This window comes from Saccostrea cucullata, unplaced genomic scaffold (genome assembly GCF_032062105.1).
Source record: "Saccostrea cucullata isolate Sc308-1 unplaced genomic scaffold, CSIRO_AGI_Scuc_v1 ctg146, whole genome shotgun sequence".
In the NCBI taxonomy this organism is placed as follows: Eukaryota; Metazoa; Mollusca; class Bivalvia; order Ostreida; family Ostreidae; genus Saccostrea; species Saccostrea cuccullata.
The window spans coordinates 357,138-377,500 of NW_026919274.1; the positions used below are offsets into that span (position 1 = coordinate 357,138).

Genomic DNA, 20,363 nt, shown 5'->3' on the forward strand with positions numbered 1-20,363 from the left:
TTTGTACTAGGGTCGTATACATATATGACCAGTAAATCGTTCATAAAGATCAAATAAATAACAAGGTTAATAATTATATTTATATTTTTAATGACAGATATATAGAAAAAAATGAGCAGATGAATTTTCTGAAACAAATTCTACAAAAAGTTTGTTCCTAAATAGACGTAATTTGGCCCCACCTTACTCCCAGGAGGTCATGATTTGAACATATTTGAATCTACACTACCTGAGGATGATTCCATATAAGTTGGATCTGAAGATTTTTTCCGTGGATTCCGAGTAAAGTTTATTGGCATCGTCCTACCTCATCAAAGGAGGGGAAGGGGGGGGGGGGGGGGTTCATGATTTGAACAAACTTAAATCTACACTTCCTAATGACGATTCAACATGTTTCATCTTTCTTGGCCAAGTGGTTTTGAAGATTTTTTTTTCTATCTATTCCTATGTAAATCCTATGGATTTTTTTTCTATCTGTTCCTATGTACAAAGCAACACCCTACCCCTTATTAAAGTTTTGTTCTTACCTTGTCCATTGATTCTTGAGAAGAAGATTTTATAAGATGCCATTAATTTTCACTAATTCTAAATTATCTTCCCTTAGAAGAAGGCACGACCCATAATTTGAACAAATTTTAATGATCTTTACCAAAGGATATCTTGTGGCAAGTTTGATTGAAATTTGGCCCAGTGATTCTGCAGAAGTCGAAAACGTGAAAAGCAGGTAACCTAAAATTTTTAATCTTGGCCTTAACTTTCGAACATCTTGTACTAGGGTTTTCATATTCCACAGATGTATTACTTAAGAAAAGACTTTCCTTGGGAAACCAATAATTTTGACCATGACTTTGACTTACATTTGAATAAAAATAACCATTGCCATAACTTTTGAACAGTTGGTTCTTAGGCTCTAATATTTCACACGTGTTACATCTTAAGGTACAGTACAAACAGTACATATAGCTACATAGGTTGAATGACCAACCATAGCTTTATTTACATAGCTCAGGTAGCTTTATTTTCCACAAATTTGCTTTTCATTTAATAAAGACACAGGTATATTTTTATTTTTACTGGGGGTGTTTTTAAAAGCAATCCAGAGCAGGGATAATAATACATTGCTGCGTTTGAACACTTTTATGCAAAAGATGTATTTCTATTGTTTGAGCAACTGTCCACCACATTGTGTTTGGTGAGGCATGGATAAGTATATTCACTTCAAATTGTGCTGAATAAATACCTATCCATTATCATGTTAACCAAAACTGTTTTTTTTCAAAGCCACACTGTGCTAGCAACATTCTCCTTTGAATTTACACCTTGTTACAGCAACATTTTCACAAAAAATAACAACTAAATAATGATATGACATGTTCATGATTTTAAACACTTCACAAAAAGAAACATGAAATGATAAACATATGAAAGTAGCAAAACAGAATATTTATTGCAGTATATATATAAAGTTTTTGAATCTGACATTTTGAGCTGGTAGAAAAATGTCATCCATAGCTCTTATACCTAAAAGAATCTCTCATTAGTTTACGACTATTAAAATTAATTGTACATGAACTTTAAAAAAGGTCATCATGAAGTTCAGAATGAGGCTGCAGTCCACGTTCTAACATAGACTTCTTCTTGCGTTCCTCTTCCTGTTGTTTCTGTATTTGTTCTTCACGCTGCATTTCCAGAATGTCATCTATTGGCACTTCCTCTAGCTGAGGGTTTTTTTCATTTTCCAGGTCCTTAAGAATTAATAAATAATAAATTAAATTTAAATGTATCATCAATTAACTTTACAACAAGCTCCATGTAATATCCCCTCGTAATGTATACATAGTTGGAGGGGGATATAGTAATGCACTTGAGTGTGTGTGTTTATTAGTTTGTCCATGTGTAAAATGAAGTGGCATGATTTGCAACATACACAATGATTTTCCCCTACATAAGGACAAAAGGAGAGGGTGGCAAACCTGAAGAAAAATTGAATGTCCTTCAACTTTTCCCATTTGACCTTAAAAATCTACAAAATCTTTCTTCTAAATTCCAAAAGATTAATTGGTTAATGCAAAAATTGTAATTGGAGTTGAGGGAATCAGATTTTTGTAGAAAAGGATACTTGATCAACAATGGCCTCCAAATTCTGAAACCATATTGTCCAACGAGTGATGTTGTACATATGAAGAGTACTCTGTTTGCCTTCGAGATCAGACAACTTTTTCAATTAATTATTGCACTTTCACTGAATAATCAACATAAGCCTTGACCTAACACCCTAGCTCCTGACCCAATTTGGGAAAAGGCAATCTTGCTAATCATAAGCATGCAATTTGTTTGTTTGCTTAAGTATTCTGGAACAGAGGAGAATACTGTCAAACAAATAAATAAATGCATTAATTTTCACTATATGATCAATAAAACCCCACACTAACACCAAAAGGCCTTTTCACACCGAGCTGTGCCCACATGGAGTTATTGAGGTATTGTTAAATTATTACAATTTCAGTGGAATCACAGGGAAAGGATGTATTCACAATGACAAAAGAACTGACCTATAGGAGAGAACAATTTCCTGGAAAAAGTGACATCTTAAAATTAATATTTATTTGTTGTTTTCTACTGTATATATGTCTAAATTTTTCAAAGAATGGGTGGACTTAACTGGCCAGAAAAATGCCGTTAATTAAACTTTCATAAAATGTTTATTTTTTTAAAATCATATAAAACCCCGATATCTTAACCATGTATTCATGGTACAGATGTGACTTTAAAATGCTCTTTTCGAGGTAAACTAAATAAATATCGAAGGCATGGTACCTGAAGTTTTTTTGAATATCAATAGATAATCAGGGTCACGCGTTTTTCATCATCTGAATACATAGCGCATATGTTTGTCTGCTGTTCTTAAGAAAACTGTAGTTGTATATTGAACAAATTAATGTCATATTAAAAAGAGAAGGGCCAACAAATGTGCGCTCATACTTAAATTAACAAAAATCAAAACAAGCTTCTCCCTCTATTGTTATGACTGTGTTAACCACTTCGATTGACCTGTTGAATATTATAAATTCATCACTTGATGTCCACCTGCGAGTGTACTTGTGAAAACAATAAACACTGTATTCTTTAACCTGACCTTGATCTTAATCAGTTTTTTAGTGTGTTTGGTGCAGCCATTTTCAGAAATTAGCAAATCAAATGTGTTTTTTTTTTAAATTTTGCGTGTTTTCACATTTTCTTTTTTAAAAAAATCATATTGACAACGCTGTAATATGCCAAACACGTATTCAAATTTTTGGAGAGAGAGAGAGAGGGGATAGAAAGGTGTCAACAATGATGCCGATCGATAGTCCCGCCTCCTATTAATATTGATTACGAGACCTAAAACCCACTCCAGGTACATGTCAAATTCCGGAACACGACACTAATGTATCTTTGCTTCAATTTTGATTCGTGGCAAAGGGACGTTGCTTTTGTACAAACATATTACCTAATATAACCATGTATATGCAGCTCTTTCTATTGGATGTAATATATTTTTCATTCAATTCATTTACAGCTTGGTAGAGTAGTCGCAAAAAGATCCAAAATAGGGCATTAAGTCCACCCATTCTTTGTATTTTATACATAACAAGAGATGTTTGTAAAACACTTATGCCCCCCTCCCATCAAAATAGAATTTTTCCAAGTCCAAGGGGGCATAACTCCGTCAAAAATGGTGCAAGCGTACCCAAAACAAAACTTATACTGGATATTTATCTCATCAATCTGTATATCAAATTTCATTTCAGTATGTGCAACCTCTCTTAAGAAAATGAATGGAAACTGCAAATAATTGGAATTTTTTAAAGTTCAAAGGGGCATAACTCTGTCAGAAATGGCGCGATCGTACCCAAAACAGAAGCTGACCTACATGTAGATATTTGTCTGATTAATCTGTATACTAAATTTCATTTCAGTATGTGCAACCTCTGCAAAGAAAATGAATGGAAACTGTAAATAATTGGAATTTTTCTAAGTACAAGGGACATAACTCTGTCAAAAATGGTGCGATTGTACCCAAACAGAACTTGACATAAATATTCATCTGAAAAATTTGTATATTAAATTTCATTTCAGTATGTGCAACCTCTCTGAAGAAAATGAATGGAAACTGCAAATAAAAAGTCCAAAGGGGTTTAACTCTGTCAGAAATGGTGCGATCGTACCTAAAACAGAAGTTGACCTAGATATTTGTCTGATTAATCTGTATACTAAATTTCATTTCAGTATGTGCAACCTCTGCAAAGAAAATGAATGGAAACTGTAAATAATTGGAATTTTTCTAAGTCCAAGGGGCATAACTCTGTCAAAAATGGTGCGATTGTACCCAAACAGAACTTGACATACATATTCATCTGAAAAATTTGTATATTAAATTTCATTTCAGTATGTGCAACCTCTCTGAAGAAAATGAATGGAAACTGCAAATAAAAAGTCCAAAGGGGTTTAACTCTGTCAGAAATGGTGCGATCGTACCCAAAACAGAAGTTGACCTAGATATTTGTCTGATTAATCTGTATACTAAATTTCATTTCAGTATATGTATGTGCAACCTCTGCAAAGAAAATGAACGGAAACCGTAAATAATTGGAATTTTTCCAAGTCCAAGGGGCATGACTCTGTCAAAAATGGTGCAATTGTACCCAAACAGAACTTGACCTACATATTCATCTGAAAAATTTGTATATTAAATTTCATTTCCGTATGTGCAACCTCTCTGAAGAAAATAAACGGAAACTGCAAATAATTGGAATTTTTTTAAGTCCAAGGGGGATAACTCTGTCAAAAATAGTGCAATCACACCAAAATAGAAGTTGACCTAGAATTTATGTGATATACCTGTATACCAAATTTCATTTCAGTATGTGCAATGGTTGTGAAGAAAATGAACGGAAACTAAATGGACTGACAGACTGACATACCTACCGACCGACAGACAGCAGCAAAGCAATATGCCCTCCCTTCTTCGAAGGGGGGCATAAAAATAATTATTTACAACTTTACAATAAACCTCTTAAGTTGGCCGAAACACCACTTTGTCCGTTAAAACGTTGATTTTTGCATGAATTTTAGCCTAGAAGTCCTTCAGTGCAGGCCTGCCCCTAAATAAAATTGTGATATTTTGATACGTTGGGATGTAAGGATTAATTTAAGATAGGATTTTTTTAGGGGCACCCCTGCCCTAGGGTCGAAATTCACAAAAAAAAACTAGAACTGTCCATTAGGGACAAATACCCCCGCGGGTTTTTCAGAGTAGGTGCAATTTCACAAATATTTATGGATCTATGAAGAGGTGTTCACTACATGTATTTTCTTTTAATAAAAACACAAACATACACATACGCACATATCTTTAATGTGGGACATGATGATATGAGATTGGTCACTTGATATTTTAAAAAAAAATTAATTTAAAAATACATCAATTTAACTAATTAATCTCAGAAACTTAATCTATACCAAATTAATTTTAGAAATATGAGACTGGCCATCAAATGACAAATGATATCTAAACTGACTAGCACTTCTGTCCATTCTCCATATAAATTTCAGATTGAAACTTTTAGTCTGATATCAAATCCAAATGAATCAAGTATTTAAAAAAAAAAATTTGTACGTAGTCCTTACAAATCTAATAATCATGCAGGAACCTTATTCAAACTGATGCATCAAGATTACACTAAAAATTTTCAGTATAAATCTTTGTAACAAAGTTATACAAAATCTTTGTTTTCAGATTTAAGTTCAGAATGAAACATGCAATTATGCATTTTGATTGCACTACAAAGGAGAAAGTTAAGATCCATTCATCCCTTGATAGTAATTAGTGGACATGCATCAAGATTAATTAAAGAGTTTTATGTAGGGAAGCTAGCTGTCTCAATCATTTCTGTTAGAGCATATCTCTGATCAAGCAGCTCTTATCTGAATCCTTTGGAATTGGACAGAAGTGCTGGTCAGTTTAGATATCATTTTTCATTTGATGGCCAGCCTCCTATTTCTAAAATCAATTTGGTATAGATTAAGTTTCTGAGATTAATTAGTTAAATTGATATATTTTTTTATTAATTTTTTTTTTAAATATCAAGTGACCAATTTCATATCATCATGTCCCACATGAAATATATGTGCGTATGTGTATGTTAAATTATGTTTGTGTTTTATTGGAATCAGCATGTCCTGTAATGTAAAAACTGTTTTTAACACTTGATGATGTTTCTTTTTTTTTTAGTTTTAATGAGTAGTTTTAAGCTGTAGTTAACTTTTTTGTACAGATATTCTAGATTCTATGTCTCAAACCTTAAACTGTTAACATGAGCCCAAAATGAACAAGGCAATTAAAATAAAAAATAAAACCTGTAAAATGCAGAAAAATGAACAAATAAAGTTGAAAATTCCAGGTGCACACCTTCATATGGTGAATAATAAGTGTACAAATTTTCAAATAAATCCTTGCAATAGTTTCTGAGAAACTGTCTGCAGAAAACCACAAAATAAAACTGACAAGAGGCCCATGGGCCACATCGCTCACCTGAGAAGCTTTGACCATTCTGTTCTTTATCCGATTTCCCCCTTGTAATACATATTGTGACCCTATCTTACCCCTCTGATCATAATTTAGACAACTTGAAATCTACACTACCCCAGGATGCTACCACATAAGTTTCAGGTTTTCTGGCCCAGTAGTTCGTGAAAAGAAGATTTTTAAAGATTTTTCTTATATTATTCTATGTAAAACTTTGATTCCCCATTGTGGCCCCGCCCAACCCCCGGGGGTCATGATTTGAACAATTTAGAATCTACATTACCTCATGATGCTTCCACATACATTTCGACTTTTCTGGCCCAGTGGTTCTTGAGAAGAAGATTTTTAAAGATTTTTCCTATATAATTCTATGTGAAACTTTGATTCCCCATTGTGGCCCCGCCCTTCCCCCGGGGGTCATGATTTGAACAATTTAGAATCTACACTACCCTAGGATGCTTCCATATAAGTTTCAGCTTTTCTGGCCCAGTGGTTCTTGAGAAGAAGATTTTTTAAAGACCACACCCTATTTTTGTCTTTTCTTGATTATCTCCCCTTATGAGGAAACTTGGCCCTTTATTTTAACAATTTGAATTCCCTGTCACCCAAGGATGCTTTGTACCAAGTTTGGTCAAAATTGGCTCAGTGGTTCTTGAGAAGAAGTCGAAAATGTGAAAAGTTTACAGACGGACGGATGGACAGACAGACGGATGGACGACGGACAAAATGTGATCAGAAAAGCTCACTTGAGCCTTCGGCTCAGGTGAGCTTAAAATAATCTTGAATTAAAAATGACTATTAGAATTGGGTGTTTTATTAAAGAGACCCTTCTTTTTTCAATTTTATCAATTCAGGTGTGTTTTTACCTTTTCTTTGACCTTATTATGTATGTAAAAATAAACACACTGACGGGTTGTTAAAAAATTTAAGTAATTCCGTTCCCATGTAAACTCCACTGAAACAAAAGAACAAATTCTGGCGTAATTTACACTTTACAATTCTACTTAAAGACTCCCATGCCCTTGGTCAGGAGTGTAACAAATACATCAGAATTATTGCTGATCAAATATGAAGCACACATGGCGCCACTTTGGGTACTCCTGGCATTCTAGGAAACCCTATACGACCCTACCATGTTCCGTGGAGATCTCGCCACATTGTGGCAGTGCTGTAGGTTACTCTAATGTTTTAACCTCAGCATATGCACGTTTTATGGATGCCATGCAATCGCTGTGAGGACACAGTTCCAGTTTGACAGGGGTTTAAAGCAGGGACTGTGAAATTCAGTTTTGGAACATGCACCCTTGATCTTCATAACTACGTACTTATGGTTTGTCTACTAAATAAAGAAGAAAGGAGAAGACTTTTCTAAATATAATTTTACTATTTGATAAATAGAGCCCTGCCCTAACTCTGGAATCCCTGACTCTGAGGCCATGACTTGGTAGAGAGCTCAATGCTCATTACGATCATGCTAATATTTGACTGCTTTAAGTCCAGGAGAATTTTTTTTTTCAAGATTGCATTAATTTTGATGGTTTCAGCCCTATCCCTCATCAGGCCCCGATAGGATAGGTATTTTTTTCAATTTTGGTTTCCCTTTACCCATAGATGTTAAATGCTAAAATTAACTATGTTGGAGGGGGGGGGGGGGTAAGGTTGCATTTAAATATGAACTATTATGACCATGCATACTCACAATTGACATCTTTTTTTATACCAGAAGCAAGCTGGTAAAATAAGCTTATTTATAAAAAGTATCTAAAGGAAAGTTAAAGTAATAATTTGGAATAATTTTTTATGCAAAATAAATAAATACTGTAATATTACAAGATACAAGTATATAATATATACAAGAGGCCCATGGGCCACACCGCTCACCTGAGAAGCTTTGACCATTCTGTTCTTTACCAGATTTCCCCCTTGTTATACATAATGCATCCCCACCCTACCCCACTGATCATAATTTAGACATTTTGAAATCTACACTAACCCATGATCCTTCCATGGGCACATATGTTTCAGCTTTTTTGGCCCAGTGGTTCCTGAGAAGAAGATTTTCAAAGATTTTTCCTATATATTTCTGTGTAAAACTTCCCTATAATGGCACCGCCCTTCCCCCGGGAATCATGATTCCTATAATTTAGAATTTACACTACCCTAGAATGCTTCTTTATATATAAGCTTCACTTTTTTTGGCCCAGTGGTTCTTAAGAAGAAGATTTTCAAAGATTTTTCCTATATATTTCCATATAAAACTTTGATTCCAAATTGTGGCCCCGCCCTTCGCCCGGGGGTCATTATTTTAACAATTTAGAATCTACATTATACCAGGATGCTTCCACATAAGTTTCAGCTTTTCTGGCCCAGTGGTTCTTAAGAAGAAGATTTTCAAAAATTTTTCCTATATATTTCTATGTTAAACTTTGATACCCCATTGTGGCCCCGCCCTTTTCCCGGGGGTCATGATTTGAACAATTTAGAATCTACACTACCCCAGGGTGCTTCCACATAAGTTTCAGCTTTACTGGCCCAGTGGTTCTTGAGAAGAACATTTTCAAAGATTTTTCCTATATATTTCTATAAAAAACTTTGATTCCCCATTGTAGCCCCACCCTTCCCCCAGGGGTCATTATTTTAACAATTTAGAATCTACATTATACCAGGATGCTTCCACATAAGTTTCAGCTTTTCTGGCCCAGTGGTTCTTGAGAAGAAGATTTTCAACGATTTTTCCAATATATATTTCTATGTAAAACTTTGATTCCCCATTGTGGCCCCGCCCTTCTCCCGGGGGTCATGATGTGAACAATTTAGAATCTACATTATACCAAGATGCTTCCACATAAGTTTCAGCTTTTCTGGCCCAGTGGTTCTTGAGAAGAAGATTTTCAAAGATTTTTCCTATATGTTTCTATATAAACTTTGATTCCCCACTGTGGCCCCGCCCTTCGCCCGGGGGTCATGATTTGAACAATTTAGAATCTACATTATACCAGGATGCTTCCACATAAGTTTTAGCTTTTCTGGCCCAGTGGTTCTTGAGAAGATGTTCAAAAATTTTTCCTATATATTTCTATGTAAAACTTTGATACCCCATTGTGGCCCCGCCCTTCCCCCGGGGGTCATGATTTGTACAATTTAGAATTAACACTACCCCAGGGTGCTTCAACATACGTTTCAGCTTTACTGGCCCAGTGGTTCTTGAGAAGAAGATTTTCAAAGATTTTTCCAACATATATTTCTATGTAAAACTTTGATTCCCCATTGTGGCCCCGCCCTTCTCCCGGGGGTCATGATGTGAACAATTTAGAATCTACATTATACCAGGATGCTTCCACATACGTTTCAGCTTTTCTGGCCCAGTGGTTCTTGAGAAAAAGATTTTCAAAGATTTTCCCTATATATTTCTATGTAAAACTTTGATTCCCCATTGTGGCCCCACCCTTCCCCTGGGGGTCATGATTTGTACAATTTAGAATCTACACTACCCCAGAATGCTTCAACATAAGTTTCAGCTTTTCTAGCCCAGTGGTTCTTGAGAAGAAGATTTTCAAAGATTTCTCCTATATATTTCTATGTAAAACTTTGATACCCCATTGTGGCCCCGCCCTTCCCCCGGGGGTCATGATTTGAACAATTAAGTATCTACACTACCCCAGGGTGCTTCCACATAAGTTTCAGCTTTTCTGGCCCAGTGGTTCTTGAGAAGAAGATTTTCAAAGATTTTTCCTATATATTTCTATATAAAACTTTGATTCCCCATTGTGGCCCCGCCCTTCCCCCGGGGGTCATGATTTGAACAATTTAGAATCTACACTACCCCAGGATGCTTCCACATAAGTTTCAGCTTTACTGGCCCAGTGGTTCTTGAGAAGAAGATTTTTTAATGACCCAACCCTATTTTTGTCTTTTCTTGATTATCTCCCCTTGCGAGGGGATATGTCCCTTCATTTTAACAATTTAAATTCCCCTTCACCCAAGGATGCTTTGTACCAAGTTTCGTCAAAATTGGCCCAGTGGTTCTTGAGAAGAAGTCGAAAATGTGAAAAGTTTACAGACAGACAGACAGACAGACGGACAGACGGACGGACAGACGGACGGACGACGGACAAAATGTGATCAGAAAAGCTCACTTGAGCCTTCGGCTCAGGTGAGCTAAAAATGTTGGTGCAGTTGATTAACTCTAATCAGTATGTATCAACATATAAAGTTTAATAAAAATAACTTGAATGATTTCTTTAAAATTGAACTAAACAATAATTTAAGAAAATGAGGTCAAGGTCAAAGTAGAGGTCTAGGTAAAAATCAAAAGCCCGAATGGCTTCAAAGATGTCGAACAAGAAAAACAATTTCAAAAGATATGAAGATAGGTCAAGTAGGTGACTCTGGTAACAATAATATTAAATATTTAATACAAATACAGTGGAGGGCCTTTTGTCCTGGTCCGAATGAAGCAGGGTTCGAATTGACCAGACATCGTCAGAAATGTTCACGCTCAATAGCAAACTATTTTATAATTTCTTTTCAGTCAATCGAAGATATTTAGTTGTTTGTATTACTGTAATCGGTCCCCAAATGTCATTCATGTCATTCGACGCACCCTAACTGTAGAAATTCATCCACAACAACCATAACGTTTTTCTTGCGTAAAAATTAAACACAACATTGTTGTTTTGTAGTAGAATTAATTGGATACAATTTGACGTAATCTTATATTCAAGCTATTATTCACTTTGAGCGTTTTCAAAGAAATTGGTTTACAGCTGTTGCTATTTTCTATTGCGGATGCATATGCATCCACTGACACATTCGATAGCGTAAATCTTACCGATCACTAGATCACGCTTGAGCTTCGCTCGACGCTATAAAAATGTTGATACAGTTGAATAGCTCTCATCAGTATGTATCAACATATGAAGTTTGATAACACCACCTTAAATATTGGATGTCACATTCCAGCAAATCAATGTATCCTATTTGCATATACATGAAAAAGTTCAATAAATAGTATTTTTCCCATAAATGATCAAAATTCCAAATCCAATTGGCAAGTACCATGCAAATCTCTGATATATGTACAATTGATTTGCATAATATATACTACTTAAAAAATTGTAGAAGTTATCTGGACAATGGTGTTCTCTATATGCAATATTTTGCAATAATGACTGTCAACAGCTGGTATTTTTCTCATAATTAAACACAATATCAGAATCCAAGTACAGTGGAGTCGCAAATTCCGGGTTGTCTCCTATTCTGGGACACTCATGTGCATTTAATGCCATATTGTTAAAATTAAAGCGTAAAAACTTAATAAATACATTGGTCATGTAGAATTGCCTTTCTGTCTGTAATTAATTACAAAAGTTTAAAAATCAACTTAAAGAGAGCATTCCACCAACAAAATTATGAAACGCGCACATTGAAGTCGGCGATGTTTCTGCTTTGTCGACAGGCTACTTTCGTTTTTGCTCGGTACAGCAAAGCTGACATAAGAGTTCTAGATAAACAATAATAGCACGAAAGTATATCACACACATTTAGCTCTAAATTCAGAAATCAATCATAATGATCGCTGCTAAAATAAAATTACACCGATCATGCTGATTAATAAATCAAACTGTAGTAGTTTCTCCAATTGCGGTTCATGTGATCCATACTTTTGGATGACTCACTATTTGTACTTCAATGCATACATTGCATAAAATATAAATCTGACGTTACAAAATATCAATAAAACACCTTGATGTGACCCGGAATTGGCGACTTCACTGTAGTAGGTAAATCTTTTCATATATGTGCAACTCATCTTTAAAATGAAAAACATTGAAAATTTAAGTTATCTGGATTGAGTGGTCATGTTGATGGCCGGCTGGTCTGGGGCCAATGAATTTTTAATCTACCTAATATGTATCTAAAATTACCTAGGGTAGCTTTATTTATCCCATGTTTACCCCTTTATCCCATGGATATAGCTCATGGGATATCGTTTTCATATCCCACACTCAAGTGCAGTTATGATGTCACAATGGTTTTTGCGTTAGCGTGATGAAGTAAAAAATATATCAGTCCTACATAAAGGGGATAAAAATCACACAACTCGTTGGATAAAATCAGTTCTACAAACCATGGGAGATCCTATATTTACCTAGATAGAATGTTCTATCATTAAAATGATATTGTCCTACGGACCCGGTTTAATGATAGAATTTGTTCCGTGTATTTGTAATGTAGCAGAAAGAAACACATGCGATAACTCGCATAGTGCATTTACTAGGAACAATCTGGAGAGTTCCGAATGTAAACATGGCAGGTAATTTGAATGGAGAGAAAACCGTTGAGAAAATTATTGGATTTTCGCATTTATATGGATTATTTTTGGGGATAAAAGGCATAAACAATCTCAAAAAGGTTTGTTTTGATTATTTTGGTAGTTATTTCCAGTGCAAATCATTTTATATTCTTCAAAATCGTTTCGGAGCGGATCCGCTCCGATTTGCTACATTGCAAGTATATGGGACGTATTCTAACTGTGGTGAGGGCCTGTACCGAGACACAGTTAGATTATTCTAACTGATATTTACCTACCCCAGGTAGATTTATTCCCCAGGTAGATTTATTTAGCTATTTAAAGCAACTTTTTACAATTTCGCTTTTTATCTTAAAAAGGCAAAAATTCACAAGTAAATGTCTACTAATATTTATTTATGCACAGAAAAAGAAACATCACCAAGTATCATTTTTTTCATGAATTGTTTTCAGATGAGTTCAAAGTTAAAAATTATCACTGAATCAAAGTACATTCTCCTGTTGTTTCTGGATAAAAATGCTTAATACTGTAATACAAGCTACCAGGTACGTATCTAAATCTAGTCATTGAACCAGACCTGCCTATCATTGTGCCTATAAACTAATCAACGCCATTGTTTTCTCTAGAGAAAATTCGAACTAAATATTTCATAACATTGCAACTTCTTTATACATTTTCGACATAATTATACAAAAACAAAATATAAATACACAGTAAGATAGTTTATTTGCACATTTATATATTGCTCGAACCAACTTTCCTTCATTATCGTTCATGTGATGCATGATGTCTCCTTTAAACCAAGCTAAAATCCAAAAAGATATTCGCAATAGCACGTTATATATTCCATGCTGTTTAAACTAAAAAAAACTGCAACAATCATACCCACCGTTCGTAATGCAAACTCTAAGACCTAAAAAAAAGATTAAATCGTATTATGACAACTTGAAAGCTGAATGTTCCCAAGACTAGACTTCTCGACTTGTCGGAAGATGCTGGATTGTTCTACGCATGCGTGAGCCTCCATTAGATATTCTAATGCACGAAGTGAATATAGTAATCAACCAAAGGATGTATTCGCTATGACAAAAGAATTGACCTATAGGAGAAAACAATTTCCCGGAAAAAGTGATATTTAAAAATGAATCTTCGTTTGTTGTTTTCTACCGTATATATGTCTAAATTTTTCAAATTTGTATTTTATACCTAATATTTATTATTTACAACTTTACAATTTACCTCCAAAGTTGGCCAAAACACCATTCCGTCCGTTAAAGCGTTAATTTTTGCAAGTATTTTGGCCTAGAAGTCCTTCAGGGCAGGCCTGCCCCTAAATAAAACTGTGATATTTTGATAGGTTGGGATGTAAAGAATAATTTAAGATAGGAATTTTTTAGGGGCACCCCTGCCCTAGGGTCGAAATTCACAAAAAACCTACAAAAAATAAGGAAACCTGATTTTGATAATCTGCTTCAAATTTATACCTCTTATTAATAGAGTCAGACTAGCTCAGTTGATATATGCATGGAGTTTTACGACGTGGAAACTTTCTTTTTAAGGTCGGGGGTTCGAATCCACCTGGTACCACACTTTTTAAAGTTTTTAATTTTCGCCTTTTCAAAGACTATTTTTATTTTTTATAGACTTGTGCATTTTCTTTCAATTATCTGTCCTTTTTGCATGCCTATTCTTGATATAAGAAACACTATAGGAGAGATCAGCTCGTAACAATCAAATGTAAAGTTGTCAGTCAGGCGGAACAATATAGGCACACTTTCTCCGAGGACACGAATAGCACACTTTGTGTTACTCGATACAGGTATTCTTGGCAGCATTGAGCTGCGATGAATTTCATTAGTATATTCCTTAGAATTTAATCACATTGACTTTGGCTACATATTTCAGTAACTGATTTCCTTGGATTTCATTTAGGCCTGTATAATTTGCACACATTAATGGCATGTTTTATTATATCCACGGATAAATAGCCTAGACATAAAGTATAAAATTTCAGAGAGAGTAGACGTTACCATTATGCACAATGAGAAGTAAAGAAAATATCAATTATTACATTTGGAGATAACAAACTCAGAAAATCAATGAAAGGGTTCCTGCTATCTCTACTCACTGAAATAAAGATTTAGGAAAAACAAATTGTTATATGTATTCAGCCTAATGTCATTAATCAGAACGGAAATCGACAAGCTTTTTGTAGAGAATAAAACCAAGCCCGGTCCTATAGGTCAGATCCCTATTTATAATGAAGTGATCCTTTCCGGATTTATTTTAAATCGATTGAAAAAAAGTTTTCTTCTCCCGAGTGCATAAATTTCATAATTTTTTTTATAAACAACAATATTACACACATATTTCTGAGTGCAAGTTTAATAGGTAATTTTTTTTTAAAGATTTTCAATGCTTAATTGCATTTTCAACAATGACAAGTATTAACTGCCCCACCCCCTCCAACAGACAGAACCTCTCACCCCAGGGCCACAAATTTCACAATTTTGGAAGGGGCATCCTTGATCATCATAACCATGCACAAAGTTTGTCTGTTTCATACACAGAAGAATAGAAGAAGATTTCTAAAGAATTTATGTAATTTTGTCTATGATCAACAGAGCCCCACCCTAACTCCAGAACCCCTGACCTTGGGGCCATGAATTTCACAATTTTGGTAAAGGACTCAATGCTGATTACAATCATGCAAACAGTTTGACTGCTTGATGTCCAGGAGTAAAGAAGAAGATTTTTAAAGATTGCATTAATTTTAGTGGTTTTGGCCCCACCCCTCAGGCCCCAGGGGGGCAGGGATCATGAAATTCAAAATTTTTGTTCCCCTTCACCCATAGATGCTTTGTGCCAAATTTGGTTGAAATTGGTTCAGTGGTTGCAGAGAAGAAGCTGAAAATGTTCAAATGTTAACACACGACGAACGACGGACGACGACGGACGAAAACGGATAGCAATAGGTCACCTGAGTTTACTCAGGTGACCTAATAAAAGTGTACAAAAAAATCAACAGAACTCCAGAGTGACATAAACATCCTTTGTAAAACCAATGAATTCTTCATTGCAATGCTGAATACCCTTTTCAAATGCTACAGTCCCTGAAACGTTCTACTTTCCCATTTTTCCGTTCGTTCAGCGTTCGTTGAACACCATTCGTTCAGCGTGCATTCACCGTTCGCTCTTCGTTCACAGTTTTGCGTTCACCATTCACCGTGCACTCGCATTCACAGTTCACATTGCGCTCTTCGTTCCGTTTACCTTGCGTTCACCATTCACTTATCGTTCAGTCTTCATTGTCATTCGGAACTCCGAAGTGAAAGAACTTATCTTTTTGATGGTAAGGATTTACATGTTTATTAATTAAATAAATTACATATCGTGTTTGAAAATAATTTTTTTATTGCAAAAATTATCTATGATATTTATATTTCTATTATTATAATTCAGCTGTTACTTTATTCATGGAATTTCCCTGGAAAATAATATATTTATTAATAAGTACCTACATGTATGTAGAATGATGCTAAAATATTAAATTCAAAAAAGGGCAGTGTACGAATGCTTCACGCACGGCAACAATTTGTTGCAATGTTAAAGACGACAAATCATTAATGAATGTATAATAATTAATCCAAGTCTTTTACAAGACAAGAATACACAAAAAAAAACTAGAACTGTCCAATAGGGACAAATACCCCCGCTGGGTTTTTCAGAGTAGGTGCCAATTCAGAAATATTTTATGGATCTAGTAAGAGGTGTTGATCACTATTGTCTAATAAAGTGCCCCGCCACAGCATGATACCCCCATCAAATATTGTTCGATAATCATAAATTGGTTAGGGTGCAAGAAAATCAAGTAACCTTGATTAACAGATTGACACAGATTTCAATGATCTAATTTCCATTTCTTATCATGCTTAAAATATTGTACATACATCTCTAAGAGACTTACAGTGTAGGGATTAATTAAATAATACATCATATAATTCTAAACTGGCTGTGTTAGAGCTTAACAAATATCCATCTGCAGCTTTAAATTGTTTACTGCATATTTTATGAAATAATGGAAATGCTACAGTCTAATAAAAAAAAAATCAAAAATCAATTATTCTTTAGACTATAAAATTCTAAGTGAGACATGACTGCAAGGAAATGGGTGAACATGACGAGAGATAAGCCCATAGTGCAACAAACATGAAGGTGAAAAATTAAATCTCAATTTTATCAAAATTTTCCTTAATATTTCATTTAACATTAAAGTATACTTTATGTAAAATCTCTACAACTTGCACAATCTCATGAAAATTGAAGTTATTTGCCAATGAAATATTATACACACACGAAAGAGGACAAAACGAGTCATTTTTTCACACTATAACACTAATTTTCGTTATGAGTGGGTCTTCCATCCATTTTTTTGAAAGGTAATCCTCAAAGTTTGCATAAAAACATACTTATTTTGGTTTCCAAAATTATGGAGCAATGACCCACTATACCTAAAAAATATAAGTTTATGACATAACTTTCGTATCTTTTCGAGAAATACTTGAAGTCCCTTAAGTCAATGGTCATATCACAAACATGATTTAAATGCCACACTTCATCAGGACTTGTGTAGCGTAGTGGTTAGCGTGCTTGTCTCAATAGAGAATGCAACTCAGAATTTTTATTGCCAGGGTTCGAATCCAATGGATACCACATTATTTTTCTTAATAAAAGAATAAATTTTAAAGAAAAATTTTCCTCAAAACTTTTTGTTGATCATGATTTTACAAAAATCAATGATTAGAACTTTACTCTAAATACTAAAATCACAATTTGAATATGATTTTGATATACCTGAAGCTTTTGGGTTTTTTGCACGCTAAGTTCACCCATCTCCTTTGTTGCAAATATATAAAAATTGAAATGTAATTTTTTTTTTCAATGAACACATGTATAATTAATTTTAATTATATTATACAATACTAATTCAGTTTTAATCATACACTAAAGCCCGGTTTACACACTCTGCTTTTGCAGCTGCATTTTTGGTCTGCATTTTACTCTGCAAAGCAGACAGAGAGTTTACACCAGCTGCTTACATTGCCTGCTCTCACTTTAAAGCCATATAGTTTCATATCAGAATGGTCAGTTACGTCTGCTTTGCAGACTGAAATAGGGCAAGTTCTATTCTGTCTGCTTGCATGCCTGCAGTGCAAAACCCTTGTTTACACGCTCTGCTTTTGCAGCTCTGCTTCAAAGCAGCTGCAAAAGCAGAGCGTGTAAACCGGGCTTAAAACATCAATTTGTTTTAATTACATTACACCAATTGAAAGATCTTTATCTGAACTACAGCCATCAAGAACTCTTAATTAACACAAGCAACTATAAGGCCATTTCTTTTTGCCCAACTCCCAAGAGAAAAATTAAGATAGCACTACATGATGCTCTTGTTAGTTAACTCCCGATAAAGAACTCATTAATTTCTCTCTAATTTGATATGCACATTTCTGCTATCAAAATTTCTCCTTGACCAGTGATTGATAATTATGCCCATGGGACAAACTGAATTCCTTTCAAATCATTAACATTTGTTACAGAATTTGCTGTAAAGTATATGATAAAAAATAAGTTTTTACTTAATTTAGCACTTTTTAATAAGGATACAACTATATTTTTACATTTTTTAGGATTATGAAATTTAAAATTTTAAAGACTTATTTTTTTTTTTTAAATCACTTAAATTAAAGGTCACAGTGACTTTGAAATAGGTCGTGACACACCGTCTACCCAAGATGCATAAATTGTCCAAGTTTGATGATTGTAAGTCTAATAGTTTTCTAGTTATGAGCCAAACAAAATCACAAAATAAAAAAGAAAAAACGCCTGTAAAATGCAGAAAAATCATCCAATCATGATGAAAATCCCAGGTGCACACCTTCATATGGTGAATAATAAGTGTATAAATTTTCAGACAAATCCATCCAACAGTTTCTGAGAAATGGTCCGGACAAAATCTTGTCTACAGACAGACGGACAGACAGACGGACATGGTGATTCCAATATACCCCCCTAAACTTCGTTTGCGGGGGTATAATTATTTCTACAGTAACACGTATTTTAAACAAGTCAGAGATGTTTGTAAAACACTTATGCCCCCCTCCCCCCAAATTGGAATTTTTCCAAGTCCAAGGGGAATAGCTCTGTCAAAAATGGGGCGATCATACCCAAAACACAACTTACCCTAGATATTCATCTGATAAATCTGTATACCAAATTTCATTTCAGTATGTACAACGGTTGCAAAGAAAATGAACAGAAACTGCAAATAATTGGAATTTTTCTAAGTCCAAGGGACATAACTCTGTCAAAAATGGTGCGATCGTACCCAAACAGAACTTAAATAAGATACTCATGTGATATATCTTATACCAAATTTCATTTCAGTATGTACAACAGTTGCAAAGAAAATGACTGGAAACGGCAAATCATTGAAATTTTTCTAAGTCCAAGGGGCATAACTCTTTCAAAAATGAAGCGATCGTACCCAAAACAGAACTCTACCTAAATATTCATGTGATATATCTGTATACCAAATTTCATTTCAGTATGTACAACGGTTGCAAAGAAAATGAACGGAAACGGCAAATAATTGAATTTTTTCTAAGTCCAAGGGGCATAACTCTGTCGAAAATGGTGCGATCGTACCCAAAACTGAACTTGAATAAGATACTCATGTGATATATCTGTATACCAAATTTCATTTCAGTATGTACAACGGTTGCAAAGAAAATGAACGGAAACGGCAAATTATTGAAATTTTTCTAAGTCCAAGGGGCATAACTCTGTCGAAAATGGTGCGATCGTACCCAATACAGAACTTGACCTAGATATTCATATGATATATCTGTATACCAAATTTCATTTCAGTATGTACAACGGTTGCAAAGAAAATGAACGGAAACGGCAAATTATTGAAATTTTTCTAAGTCCAAGGGGCATAACTCTGTCAAAAATGGTGCGATCGTACCCAAAACAGAACTTAAATAAGATACTCATGTGATATATCTTATACCAAATTTCATTTCAGTATGTACAACAGTTGCAAAGAAAATGAATGGAAACGGCAAATCATTGAAATTTTTCTAAGTCCAAGGGGCATAACTCTTTCAAAAATGAAGCGATCGTACCCAAAACAGAACTCTACCTAAATATTCATGTGATATATCTGTATACCAAATTTCATTTCAGTATGTACAACGGTTGCAAAGAAAATGAACAGAAACAGCAAATAATTGAATTTTTTCTAAGTCCAAGGGGCATAACTCTGTCGAAAATGGTGCGATCATACCCAAAACAGAACTTGAATAAGATACTCATGTGATATATCTGTATATCAAATTTCATTTCAGTATGTACAACGGGTGCAAAGAAAATGAACGGAAACGGCAAATCATTGAAATTTTTCTAAGTCCAAGGAACATA

General features: G+C 34.5%; 1 protein-coding gene across 1 annotated transcript in view; it reads right to left on the bottom strand.

Annotated features, from left to right (window-relative positions):
* Nucleotides 1-1,361: 1,361 nt before the first annotated feature.
* LOC134283867 (U6 snRNA-associated Sm-like protein LSm1) overlaps nucleotides 1,362-20,363 on the bottom strand; it is a 27,117-nt gene continuing 8,115 nt past the window's right edge. Inside the window, exon 4 of the mRNA XM_062766384.1 lies at nucleotides 1,362-1,745. Within this exon, the coding sequence (XP_062622368.1) occupies nucleotides 1,575-1,745 (171 nt within the window). The 3' untranslated portion in view covers nucleotides 1,362-1,574. The remainder of the gene's footprint in view (nucleotides 1,746-20,363) is intronic.